We start from the raw sequence: 13,584 nt of genomic DNA on the forward strand, positions 1-13,584 counted from the left end.
GGACTCAGATCATGATCCTGTGGTTCGCGGGTTCTAGCTCCACATCAGGATCTCTGCAGTCAGAGCAGAGCCCACTTCAGATCCTCTGTCTCCCTCTCTCTCTGCCCCTCCCCTGAATGCACCTGCACACAATCTCTCTCTCTCTCTCAAAAATAAACATTAAAAAAAAAAAAGCAATTGGGGCACCTGGGTGGCTCAGGTCACGATCTCGCGGTCCGCGAGTTCGAGCCCCACGTCGGGCTCTGGGCTGATGGCTCAGGGCCTGGAGCCTGCTTCCGATTCTGTGTTTCCCTCTCTCTCTGCCCCTCCCCCGTTCATGCTGTGTCTCTCTCCGTCTCAAAAAAAAAATAAATAAACGTTAAAAAAAAAAATTAAAAAAAAAGCAATTAAAGACAACGTAAATAAATGGGAATACATCCCATGTTTATGGACTGGAAGACTGTAATTTAGTTAAAATGCCAATACAACCCAAAGCAGTCTACAGATTCAATGCAATCCCAATGACATATTGTGCAGAAATGGTAAAACTCACCTTAAAATTCATATGGAACCTCCAGGACTGCAAAGAGCCAAAACAATTGAAAAAAGAGAGGAAGAGAAAAAAACTAGAGGGCTCATATTTCTTCATTTCAAAACTTACTACAAAGCTACAGTAATTATAGTATCGGCATATATAGACTACTACGTAGATATATAGATCAATGGAATAGAATAGAAAGTCCAGAAATAAACTCTTACATATATGGTCAAATGACTTTTGACAAGGGTGCTAAGACCACTCAGTAAGGAGTCTTTTCAACAAACCTGGATATGCACAGGCAAAAAAAATAAAGCTGGACCCTTACCTAACCTCATATACAAATATTAACTGAAAATGGATCAAGGACCTAAGTGTAAGACCTAAGACAATAAAATTCTTAAAATCATACATAGGACAAAAGCTTTATGACATTAGATTTGGTGATGATTTCTTGGATAGGATGCCAAAGGCCCAAGTAACAAAAGAAAAAAATAGACAAACTGGATTACATGAAAATTTTAAAATCTTGGACATCAAAAACCACTATCCTTAATGAAACAATTACTTAAAAAGTCACGCATTGAGGGTGCCTGGCGGCTCAGTTGGTTAAATGTCCAATTCTTGATTTCAGCCAGGTCACGAACTCATGGTCCATGGGACTGAGTCCCACGTCAGGCTCCAGGCTTACAGCACAGAGCCTGCTTGGGATTCTCTCTCTCCCTCTCCGTCTGCCCCTCCCCCACTCATGCTCTCTCGCAATCTCCCTCGCTCTTTCTCAAAATAAATAAATATTTAAATTAAAAAGTCACACATTGACCCATTCAATGTACAAGAAAAGCACATAGATTTTTAATGTAATCAAATAGGAAATATTCAATGATAATTGTTTCAGGTTCCATTTTGCAAATAACCTTTGAGAAATTACCATGTGTGTGGTTTTAACGTAGTATTAATGATGAATATCCACAATTATCTGAAAAAGTTTATTAAAAAAATACTAAAAAAAAAAAAAAAGAGAGCCTATCCATAGAGTAAATGTCAACCCACACAATGTGAGAAAATATTTGCAAATCATATGTCTGGTAAGAGATTACTATCCAGAATCTATAAATTCTAAAACTCAACAAAAACAAAAACAAACAGGCACCTGGTTAGCTATATCAGTAGAGCATATGACTCTGGATCTTGGGGTTGTGAGTTCAAGCCCCACAATGCGTATAAAGATTACTTTAAAAAATTAAATTTTAGGGGCGCCTGGGTGGCGCAGTCGGTTAAGCGTCCGACTTCAGCCAGGTCACGATCTCGCGGTCCGTGAGTTCGAGCCCCGCGTCGGGCTCTGGGCTGATGGCTCAGAGCCTGGAGCCTGTTTCCGATTCTCTGTCTCCCTCTCTCTCTGCCCCTCCCCCGTTCATGCTCTGTCTCTCTCTGTCCCAAAAATAAACATTGAAAAAAAAATTTTTTTTAATAAAAAAAAAATTAAATTTTAAAAACAAAATCCAATTTAAAAATGGGCAAAAACTTTAGTAGACATTTCTCCAAAGAAGATATATGGTCTATAAACACATGTAAAGATGCTCAAATCACTAATCATTAGGGAAATGCAAATCAAAACCACAATAAGGTATAATCTCATACCCATTAGGATGGCTACTATCAAAAAAAAAAAAAAACAGAAAATATATTTTGGGAAGAATGTGGATAAATCAGAACCCTCATGCAATGCTGGTAGGAATGTAAAATGGAACAGCTGTTAACGGAAAGCAATACGATGGTTTCTTGAAAAATTATGAACAGTTACCATAAGATCCAGCAATTCCATTTGAGTATTTATCTAAAAGAACTGAAAGCAGAATCTCAAAAAGGTATTTGTATACCCATGTTTATAGCAACATTATTCACTGTAGCTAAAACGTGGAAGCAAACCAAGGGTCCATCAACTGATGAATGGATAAGCACAATGTGACATACACATACAGTGGTATATTAGCTAGCCTTTAAAAAGAAGAAAATTCTGCAATATGTTACAACATGGATGAACCTTGAGGACATTATACTAAGTGAAAAAAAACAGTAACAAAAGGCAATTACAGTAAAAACTTGGATTGTAGCTTGTCCTGCAAGTGTTCTGCAAGAACAGCAAACATTTCTGATAAATTTTAACTTGAAAACGAGTCATGTCTTGCAATATGGGTAATATATGACGCTGAATGTCACACGATCAACTGAGCCAATGGTTCTTTTCGCTCTCTTGCTGAGGGATTGTGGATGGTCATCTCCCATGCTCACTCTCAGACCACGGCGTTTGGCAGAAATCAGTGGTTTTTCAGAACACTGGAAGGTGCCCATACCAGCACTAGTATATTTTTTATCACTTCAGAGCACCTTTGGCCAGTCCTTTGCTTTTCCATACAAGAGTAACCTTAAGAATGTTTTGCTTCATTCTAGGTCAGGCTGCCTGCAGATATAGACCATTTCCTCTGCTACTTTATTGCCAGTTACATTACAGTATATAACAAGAGTTTATTAATACCGTACTGTAGTCAACATCCATGCAAGCATATATAATGGCCCCCATGCAGAAAAAGATTCCATTGATCCAGTAGATAGCAATGATTCCGTATCTGATAGTCAAAGTCATCCTACACAATAACCTCCCTCTCTCCTGTCTCCTGCACACTAGCCATTAAGGTTTTCAAAGGTAAGTGCAGGTTAATTTATTTTTCTTTATATTTTGTATTTCCTTTATTATTTTGTATTATATTACAGTATTGTAATCATTTTTATATGAATATTTTTGGATTGTATAACAAATCATTTGAGTTTCCATTATTTCTCATGGGGAAATTTGCTTTGATATACAAGTGCTTTGATTACAAACACGTTTCCAGAACAAAGTTTCCAGAATGAATTATGCTCGCAAACCAAGGTTTTAGTGTGCTATATGATTCCACTTATGTGGGGTGCTTGGAGTACTCAAGATTATAAAGACAGAAATTGTAATGGTGGTTGCCATGGGCTGGGTACAGGGAGAAATGGAAGAGTTATCGTTTAATAGGTATAGAGTTTCAGCTTTACAAGATGAAAGTGTAGGGCACTTGGGTAGCTCAGTTGGCTGAGCATCTGACTCGATTTCAGCTCAGGTCATGATCCCAGGGTCATGGAATCAAGCCCCACATCGGGCTCCATGTTGAGCATGAAACCTGCTGAAGATTCTCTCTCTCTCTCTCTCTCTCTCTCTCTCTCTCTCACTCTTTCTCTCTCTCTCCCTCTGCCCCTCTTCCCCTCTTGTGCATGCTCTCTCTCAGAAATAAAAATTAAAAAACTAAAAACACATGAAAAATGTTATGGGGATGGATAATGATGGTTGCTAAAAATTATGAAGATATGTAATACCACTGAACTGTATACTTAAAAATAGCTAAGATGGTAAATCTTATACATATTTTACCATAGTAAAAAAAAAAAAAACCTTTATAATAATTTAATCCCTGATTTATTTTACAAGTCTTAATCTTGCTTTTTAAGAGATCCTGTTTTTAATCACACTATAATCTACAATGGCTCTTTATCAATTGCATGGATGCTATGCAAAACACATATTTCTAAATGTGCGGATACTTAAAACAGCAAAGGCACCTTAAGATTTCTCTCTAAAAATTACTTTGCTGGTTTCAATGAAACACAATCAGATTATAACAAAATTGTTACATAAAGAGCTTTAATTATTGTTCATTAAAGAAAACATCAAAATGAATGATTTTTAACCGGAATCATACCAATTTTATATATGCTATAAGTAAAATTAATGATGTTAATTTCTTACTGTGTAAGTGTAAAATCTTGTAAGCTCCAAAATACCTAGAGTATCAAGAGCCAACATTCAATTTTAAGGATTTGAAACTTAATACTCCTTCAATAGCTCTGTTGGATGTTGTTAGAATGGTATTTTAAATATTTTCTGTAATTTTAATTAAACATTACCTAAATAATGCTGAACTGGAAAAAAATGTTAAAAACATCTCCAAATCCATAATAGATTAATGCTCTATTGTTTGTTGCCTTAACAAAAGCGAATGATTCAGAAACCACCTGGAGATTCAAACTCACAATGAATTGCAATGACATTTGTACTACTTGACATTAATTATTACCAGAGTTGATTCTCTAAGAAGGCAGAGAAGACAACCTTATTATTAGTATAATTGGAAATATGCTAATATGCCCACCAGAACAAAAATCCTCTCTTGTAACATACTGCATTACCTGTGAAAGGTAACTTATGAACTAATCAGTGCTAATGTGTTTGTTAATCTAACAAGGAACTATAAAGAGAACAAGGCCATGAACCACCAGTCAGTTGACTGTGATTGTATGTATCTGAACTGGAAGGGGGGAGGGGGGCACACATGTCTGTGGCCTCCTTGGAGTATGAAGATGTCCTATTCTGCTATAGGACTGCATGAGATTTCTGGTTATGAAAACTCTCCCTTCGAAAATTCACTATAAATCAAGAATAGAAATCATGAGATTAGGCAAAGTTTGACTGTGAAATGATTGGTTAAGGTATAAAAAGTCTATCAAAATTCACGTATTTACTTCTAACTTGTATATATGATTCTTAAGTTCTCTGCAGCTCAAAAGCTTTGAGTTTGATACCCATATGCCGAAGGAATACGACACCATTTATCATATTCCTCAATTCATAAATAATTTATATTTTTAGATCTACTTTATGTCACTTTATTATAAATTAAACAATTAGGAACAGCATTATCATCACTTTAATCAGTTATTTTAAACCATATTTCATCTCTGCATCATTTTAACTTTGACTTTATTGGTTTAATAATCTCTTCCAAAGGCATGCCACAATTTATTTCTCAGTGGTTTTTATAGTATTTTTCAAAATTGGTATTAATGGGCATTAATTTAATTCAAAATGAAGTCATACTTTTATTAAAAGTAAGTCAATCTTATTTGACTGGGTTTCAACAATTAGATTATACGGCAATATTTTATCCAAAACTGAAAATTCAATGAGCAAATAAACCATCTCAAGGCTTTGACAAAAACATATTTAAGGAATATGGTAAGATGAAAGCATTTAATTACAAATATTGTTTGGGGAAGGTGTTAATAAAATTCTATTTCAATTTTTCCTAACACTTTCAGAGCATATTGAATTAATCAAGGTAACTCTAAATCAAAGAGGGACTGTATAACATTAGGCAAATTTTAGTACAGCTCTGAATAAGTAATAAGTATTTTTGAAAGTCAGGTAGTTTTCAATTTTCTGTTTTCAGACAAATTGAAGAAACGGCCCAAATGAGTTAGATCACTGAAAACAATTTCTGATTACAGGCCTCTACGTGACTTTGTTTTGCAAACGACATAGAAGGAGTTCTAAGAATTCTCATCTTCTTATTTATGTGAGTAAGGTTTCTATGCACTTACAACTATAACTCTGGAAAACGGTAATAAATTTGAAACTGAATCCAATCTCATTCTAAACACAAGTAATAATCATCCACATATATATAAACTAATCAGGGGAGAAAAAGTCCCATCCATTGAGATACACCCATTAAATTTATACTTTTAATTTTTAATAAGTATCTAAATTTGCAACATTTGTTTTGATACACTGTATGCGATTAAGAACTGTGATGACAAGTTTATTATACCAACAGCCATAAGTGATAAATTTTAAAAAAATTTAGATTCAATTTATATTCATATTTTTGTCATAAAAAACTATGGTAACACGCTCATAAAAGACTTTTTTAGCATTAAACTACATTAAAATAAGATAAAATTGGAAGTTTGAGATTAGCAATGTATAGAAACCTCAACTTTTGACTGTCAAAGAAGACATATTTACCTATTTTTTTTAAAAGGACAATGGTAGGAAGATATTTACATTCCACTGCATTTTTTTTTAAGTTTATTTATTTTGAGAGAGAGAGAGGGAGAGAGAGCAAGGGAGGGGTAGAGAGAAAGGGAGAGAGAGAGAATCCCAGGCAAGAGGCTTGATCTCACAAAGCATGAGATCATGACCTGAGCCGAAATCAAAAGGCAGACACTCAACCCACTGAGCCACTCAGGTACCCACCCACTGCATGTTTTTTAAAGAATGATCTAACAGTTGTTTTTTTTTTTTAATTCAATATTCATAATACATTGGAAATTATGATTTTTATAATTGTATAAACATCACACATTTTAGATGTTAATTTTTAAATATATGAGGGGATATGTAGTTTGCTTTCTTAATGTAAGAAGACCTTTTCTAGATATGGCTAGAAGAATCTGAACAAATTCACAACTTTTGAAATTGAGTTTCTTAAACTGAGGATAATACTCTACTTCAGGATGATACATATGTAATATACATATTCACTATTTGATTTTTGTAAAATGTAAAACAATATGATTAAATTTATGGGGGCCTATAAAAAAATAACACCTCCCTTAATTTTGAGTCCTTTTTATATGAACTGGACAGACCAACTAAGACATAACATGAAAAATCTCAGCTGCAAGTCATGAAAACTTGATTCATTTCTAGGGGCTATATATTAAATTGAACTATAACTAAATTCCTATGTACCACGATTCTTTAAAATTGAACTTCGCCAAATATAAGAGGGTATTACAAAACCAGACTTGGGAATTAAGGCACTGAAATGTAAAAAGGAAACAGAGGTCTTAGATTTAGAAACAAGGCTATGGACAGCCAGCCTTACCCAGTCAATCCCATCTTTTGGGGACAGTTTACAACTTCCTATCTTAAAATAAGCATCGTGTAACATAAACCAGTAAGAATAATACATGCCCATTTTCTGGGCCTCCATCTACAGATCTCAGTAGTTTCATTTAGATGGAGCCAACTATATTCCACAGGCAAACCAAGCATACTAGACAATAAATACATCATACTGAAATAAAAAAATAATTTTGCTACATGTATATTTTATAATTGAAACTGTTCTTAAGGGGCGCCTGGGTGGCTTGGTAGGTTGAGCGTCTGACTTCGGCTCAGGTCATGATCTCACGGTCCGTGAGTTCGAGCCCCGCGTCAGGCTCTGTGCTGACAGCTCAGAGCCTGGAGCCTGTTTCAGATTCTGTGTCTCCCTCTCTCTCTGCCCCTCCCCTGTTCATACTCTGTCTCTCTCTGTCTCAAAAATAAACGTTAAAAAAAAATTTAAAAAAAAAAAAAAGAAACTGTTCTTAATTCTGCCTATAGGTTAAGCCTGATAATTTAGCTAAATGAGTTGGTATACAAGTCAATAAGCTATTTACCAAAAATTGGTAATATATAAATTTTTATTAAAGTGTCAAATAACATCTGTGAAATTTCGATATGCTCAGTAGTCTACAACAACTTCTAATCATTCTCCAATATAATTTGCATTTACAAAATTTCTGCTTGGCTAGAAAAGTTTGAAACTGATTGGGTTCATTAAGCCAAGGTTGTTAGTCTTCAAGATTCCACAATAGCAATTTTGAAGACATTTCTCTTATACCGATTTTGAGGAAGACATCATGTTGTGCTCTATGAGGCATACATTGATGTATGAGTCTCTAAACTCAGAGAAAGCATCAGTCTAATACAGAAAAGTTGAGAGCATTGCACAGTGACTACCACCTAAATTCTAAAATTAACATTTTACTATACAGAATTTCCTGTATATTTGCTTTATCTATATTATAACTTTGTATGGACATAACTATTCATCCCCCTATATATACATCAATCCATCTTATATTTTTTTTAAATTTTTAAAAGATTTTATTTTCAAGTAATCTTTATGCCCAATGTGGGGCTTGAACTCACAACCGAGATCAAGAGTCACATGCTCCACAGGCTGAGCCAGCCAGGCATCCCTGATGCATTTCAAAGAAAGCTGCAGACATAAGTATGTTTCATCCCTAAATATTTCAGCATAACTATCATTAGCTAGAGCTTAATAATTTTTACAGTTTTTAAGAGAAAATTTACAAATATGAAATGTACAAATCTTAAATGTTTCACTTGCAGATTTTTGCAAATGTCTACGCCTCTCTAATCCACACCCTCATCAAGATATAGCAAATTAGGGGCGCCTGGGTGGCTCAGTCGGTTAAGCGGCCGACTTCGGCTCAGGTCACGATCTCACAGTTCGTGAGTTCGAGCCCCGCGTCGGGCTCTGGGCTGACGGCTCAGAGCCTGGAGCCTGTTTCTGATTCTGTGTCTCCCTCTCTCTCTGCCCCTCCCCCGTTCATGCTCTGTCTCTGTCTCAAAAATAAACATTAAAAAAAAAAAAAAAAAGATATAGCAAATTACTGTCACCTAAAAAGTTCCTTCTTGCCCATTTGCAGTCAATCTCCACCCCAACTCCCACTTAGAGGGAACCACTGTTGGTGAATTTTTTCCCCACCATTGATTAGTTTTGCAGATAATTTTTAAATTCAAAATTTAAAACAAAGAGTGATCAGACTGAGGAATCAAAAAAGACTTCACATGAAGAGATGTATAGAAACATGATAAAGTAAATATAAAAAAAACACTTAACAATTGTAGAAATTAGGAGTGGGTATAGGGGTGCGTCAGTTAGCAATTTACTACCTCTCAGCTCCAAAGGACATGTTTTAGCAAGAAGATTGGCCAAAGTACAAGACATAAGGGGCACCCAGCTGGCTCAGTCGGTTAAGCATATGACTTTAGTTCAGGTCATGATCTCACAGTCTGTCAGTTCGAGCCCCAAGTCAGGCTCTGAGCTGACAGCTTAGAGCCTGGAGTCTGCTTCAGATCCTGTGTCTCACTCTTTCTGCCCCACCCCCGCTCACATTCTGGCTCGCGCTCTCTCTCTCTCTCTCTCTCTCTCTCAAAAATAAACAAACATTAAAAAAAAACTTTTAAAAAAAGACATAAAATGCAAATTAATACGTTGTTTTTTCCTCCCATTTAACCTTCACTTCAATATGTTAATTCTTCACATTCAATTGTTTTCTTTTTGGCCTACTCTCCTGTCCCTGCTCTGCCCATACTTCAACATACTGTCCAAGGCCTAGCTCTTCCCACTCTTTCCTATCTCTTATGAGTCATAAACTGATCCATTGCAGTCTTTTTGTATGTCTTAATTTCTTCAAACATAGGCATAAGTATATGTCTTTGGACATATTTATGACAAAATGTAGATATGTCTGTGCTTACATTTTTTTTTTTTTTACATGTAAAGCTATTAGCAGTAACATAAGACACGATTTCATAATCTCTAGTTAGTAGGGGATAAGAAAAAGCATTATTTGGGGCACCTGAGTGGCTCAGTCAGTTAAGCATCCAACTTTATTTAGCTCAAGTCATAATCTCATGGTTCATGAGTTCAAGCCCCGCATCAGGCTCTGCACTGACAGTGTGGAGCCTGCCTGCGACACTCTCTCTCTCTCTCTCTCTCTCTCTCTCTCTCTCCCTCTCCTTCTGCCCCTCCCCAATTCACACATGCTCTATCAAAATATATACATAAACTTCAAAAAGAAAAGGCATTAGTTGATTTTTTTAATAAAAAAACTTCCTTTTTATAACTACAAAATATACCTATATACTCAAGAGTGAGTATATGTGCATGTGTGTCAGCACATGATCTCTGGGAAGGGATTGGTAATATTCTTTGTTAAACTGGGTGATGAGTACAGTTGAACAAATAAAATGAATTCCCAATATTTTCTCCACCTACCCATACATTTAAAGCACCCTCAAGCCACTGTCCAGTGATGTCTCTCTTCTTTCTCCTTCCTTAGAAATTTCACAAGTATTGTAAAATTTGATTTACGAAAAGCATGTTTGTTTAACCCAATCTGAAAATATAAAAAAATATAAAACCAGCTGGACATGTAATAGGAAAAACTCATAAAAGACCTAAGTCCTAGAAAACAAATATATCCAAACAAAACATATGACAATTCATTAAAAGCATGTATGAACATGTACTTGTTGTACACATTAAAGTATAAAGATATCCCAACTGGGCTCCTTTCTCTCCTAACCCCCACTATTGGTGGGGTCTGAACCTGCCAATCTATTTCACACTTCCATATGTGGTAGGTACTCTTCCATCCACTCAGAATGTGGCAGGAACACAGGCATTCTAAAATAGTAAAGAGCAGCAGGCAGATGTTGTTTGGTGTCATCAAGACAATGACAATGCTTTCTCAACCCCTTCTGTGGGCTTGCTAAGTCCCTTCAAGCTCCAGGACAATGCAGTGTTTGGAAACATTCTTTCAAACAGACACACACCAAGACTGTTGAAGTTCTTCCAAAATAGAAAGGCGATGGTTAAGACCAGAATTGAGTTTCTTGCCTCTGACAGTACACTTCCTGTGCAGTCAGTAGCACAGACAGCTATGCACTCCATTCTACACTCAGGGGCAAAAGAAACACCCCACAAAGATATGTTGCAGCTGTTCCTGTTCTGGGTGATGCCTTGCTTCCACTAACTTCCAACAGCTGTGCAAAAGAACTTCCTGTGGTAATGAAAATGTTTAATATTCTGTCCCAAGTGGCTTTTGGACACTTGAAATCTAACTAGTGTGACTAAGGAACTGGACTTTTAATTTTATACTTAATTTTAACTAATTTAAATTTAATAGCTGCGTGATTCACAGCTATAGTCTTGGGTAACACTGTTCTGGAACCTCGGTTAAAAAAAAAAAAAATCAGGAACTTAAAGCAGCTCTCTTACCACCAAACCAAAACCCTACCTATAAAACAGTAAATGTGGTTCTACCTCTTATCTTAGCTGCCTGGCAAAAACATCTATTTGCCTTCATTCAGGCAGCACCTCCTTTGTGAAGTCCTGGCACCCCATAGTTGCTAACTCTTTATCACTAACTAGGCCACACCACGTTGTCATTTACATAATTGTATTCCCTGCTATTATGGGGGCTCCAAAAAGGCAGCAATTGTATCATATTAATCTCTGAATTCTCAGAGCTTAATAGGGTGCCACATCCTAAAACCCTTGCCCTACATTTTCCTGGCCAATTTTTTTTTTTAAGTTTGTTTATTTTGAGTGAGCACAAGGGGGGAAGGGGCAGAGACAGAGGGAGAGAGAGAATCCTAAACAAGCTCTACACCATCAGTGCAGAGCCTGATGTGGGGCCCGAACCCACAAACCATGAGATCATGACCTGAGCAGAAGTTGGACACTTCACCGACTGAGCCACCCAAGCGCCCCACACCAGTTTTCATCTAACCAATCCCAGCTCTTTACTACTCTACCATGTGAAATCTCATAATCCAATTCACAACCAACATCTTAGAACTAGAGAAATCCAAGGTCATTTTATCTATATCAAAGGGCTTGGTGTTTTACCTCCATAAACAATTGCTCAGTAGAAAACACTGTAAAATAGTGAAAATGATGCATATTAGGAAATCAAGTGGAAATAACGAGTAAGCAGTTCAACACAGAATCTGGAATTCAGGACAAAACACCAATTTGGGAATTTTTTGACACAGAAGTAACTACGCATTTGACATTTGTAACCATGCAACTCAGGACGTAGATCACTTAGGGATTAACTGTAGATAGAAAAGCAAAGGCACTGCAATGTTAAGAAGTCAAAGGCAAAAAAGAACATGCAAAGAAACCTGAGAAGAGACAACCAGTGACATAAGAGGAAAACCAGGAAAGTATGTTATATGAATAACAAGTGAATAAAGTGATTCAAAGAAGAGAGAACCATTCAGTTATGATAAGTAATACTGATAAAGCAAACTGGAAAGTAAAATGCTATAGTTCTTTCCTACAATAGCAAACCCTCCAAAATGAAGAGAGTAAAACTGAAAGATACCACTTGGCATTCAATCACCAGTGATAGAGAAAAACTAGAAGTTAGAGCAATGTTATCTAATATAGATACTGCATTCATTTTCTTTACATATACGTCATTCCAGAGCACCACATCTTCCTTTCCCTAGCCACATCAAACAAGGTTTCAGGGAGCACAACAATTCTCTTGGGCAGCATTAATTTTAAATCAAAACATCCCGAGTTGTACACCAGCTGAGACACTGCCTGAAACAACTAGTGTCTCCCCTTCAAGTACTACATGTCCCTTAGAAATTCAGGTTTGGCGTAATTCAAAGGTCAAGATGGCTTATACAGAGGCCAGTTTTCAAAAAATAGGCAAAAGTCGACATTCACAAGGACTTAGAGAAAAAGATCCGTGAACTGTGAACTCCAGGAGAGGAAGGGCTCACTTCCCACAAGACAAGCACTATTTTTTATTTAACTTTAAAAGAGCTGTATCATACACAGGGGAGGGGGCGCGAACTTCAGGACACTACGCCCTCCAGAACGCTGCTGCCCTAACACTCAGCGCTGAGGCACCGGCGAGCTCGCGGGCACTGTCCAGTAGGCAAGCGCCCGGGTAGATGAAAGCAAAGCAGGCCGGCGCCTACCCGGCATTCTGGACCCTCAGGTTAACAGAAAACCTCTAGCCCTCGGGCCCTGGCTCACCAGCCTCTGGAGTAGGGCAGACGTGCGGCCCCTGGCCACCTCAAAGGAGCGTCCCCACAAACTGCTCACCTCGTCACCCGACACTACCACAGAGGAGCGTCCCCTGGCAAGTAAGGAAGGAGACCGTGCTGGCCACGGCACGCTAGCTCTGTCTCCAGCGTTTCGGAGCTGCGGCAGCCACAATCCCCCCAAGTACTCCCCAGAGGCCCATGCGTGCGCGCGCTCTCCCGCCTCGTCGCTTAGCAACCTGCGAAGCCTTCCAGTCTTCGCGACACGTCAATTCCGCCCGCCCCTCCAGGGTGCAAATAGTTTTTAAAAACATTTTGTTTCCGGGTCAATCCGATTTACGCAGCGGAAGGTCTCTTTGCTTCCCACATTTACCCTTGGGAATAAGATAAGCCTCAGATGCGTACGTACGGGGGATGTAGCTAACAGATCTGTATCTCCTCCCTCAAGTTCCACATGCCTCCCCTCCCACCAATTGCTGGGCGCCATCAGGCAGGTCCTTTCCCTTAAGCACAAATCTTCTGCTCATCGCTGTCTTCCAATCACAGCTGCCGG

At 37.6% G+C, this 13,584-nt stretch overlaps 1 protein-coding gene across 4 annotated transcripts in view; it reads right to left on the minus strand.

Annotated features, from left to right (window-relative positions):
- WDPCP (WD repeat containing planar cell polarity effector) overlaps positions 1 to 13,536 on the minus strand; it is a 381,390-nt gene extending 367,854 nt beyond the window's left edge. For 3 of the 4 annotated variants that reach the window (XM_047852290.1, XM_047852288.1, XM_047852289.1), the window contains exon 1: positions 13,441 to 13,536. In XM_047852290.1, coding sequence (XP_047708246.1) covers positions 13,441 to 13,518 — 78 coding nt within the window. In that variant the 5' untranslated portion in view covers positions 13,519 to 13,536. Of the gene's footprint in view, positions 1 to 13,092; positions 13,310 to 13,440 lie in introns of those variants that run through there. The other variant, XM_047852291.1, reaches the window with a different exon arrangement.
- Positions 13,537 to 13,584: the final 48 nt, after the last annotated feature.

Source organism: Prionailurus viverrinus, chromosome A3 (genome assembly GCF_022837055.1).
Source record: "Prionailurus viverrinus isolate Anna chromosome A3, UM_Priviv_1.0, whole genome shotgun sequence".
Classification (NCBI taxonomy): domain Eukaryota; kingdom Metazoa; phylum Chordata; class Mammalia; order Carnivora; family Felidae; genus Prionailurus; species Prionailurus viverrinus.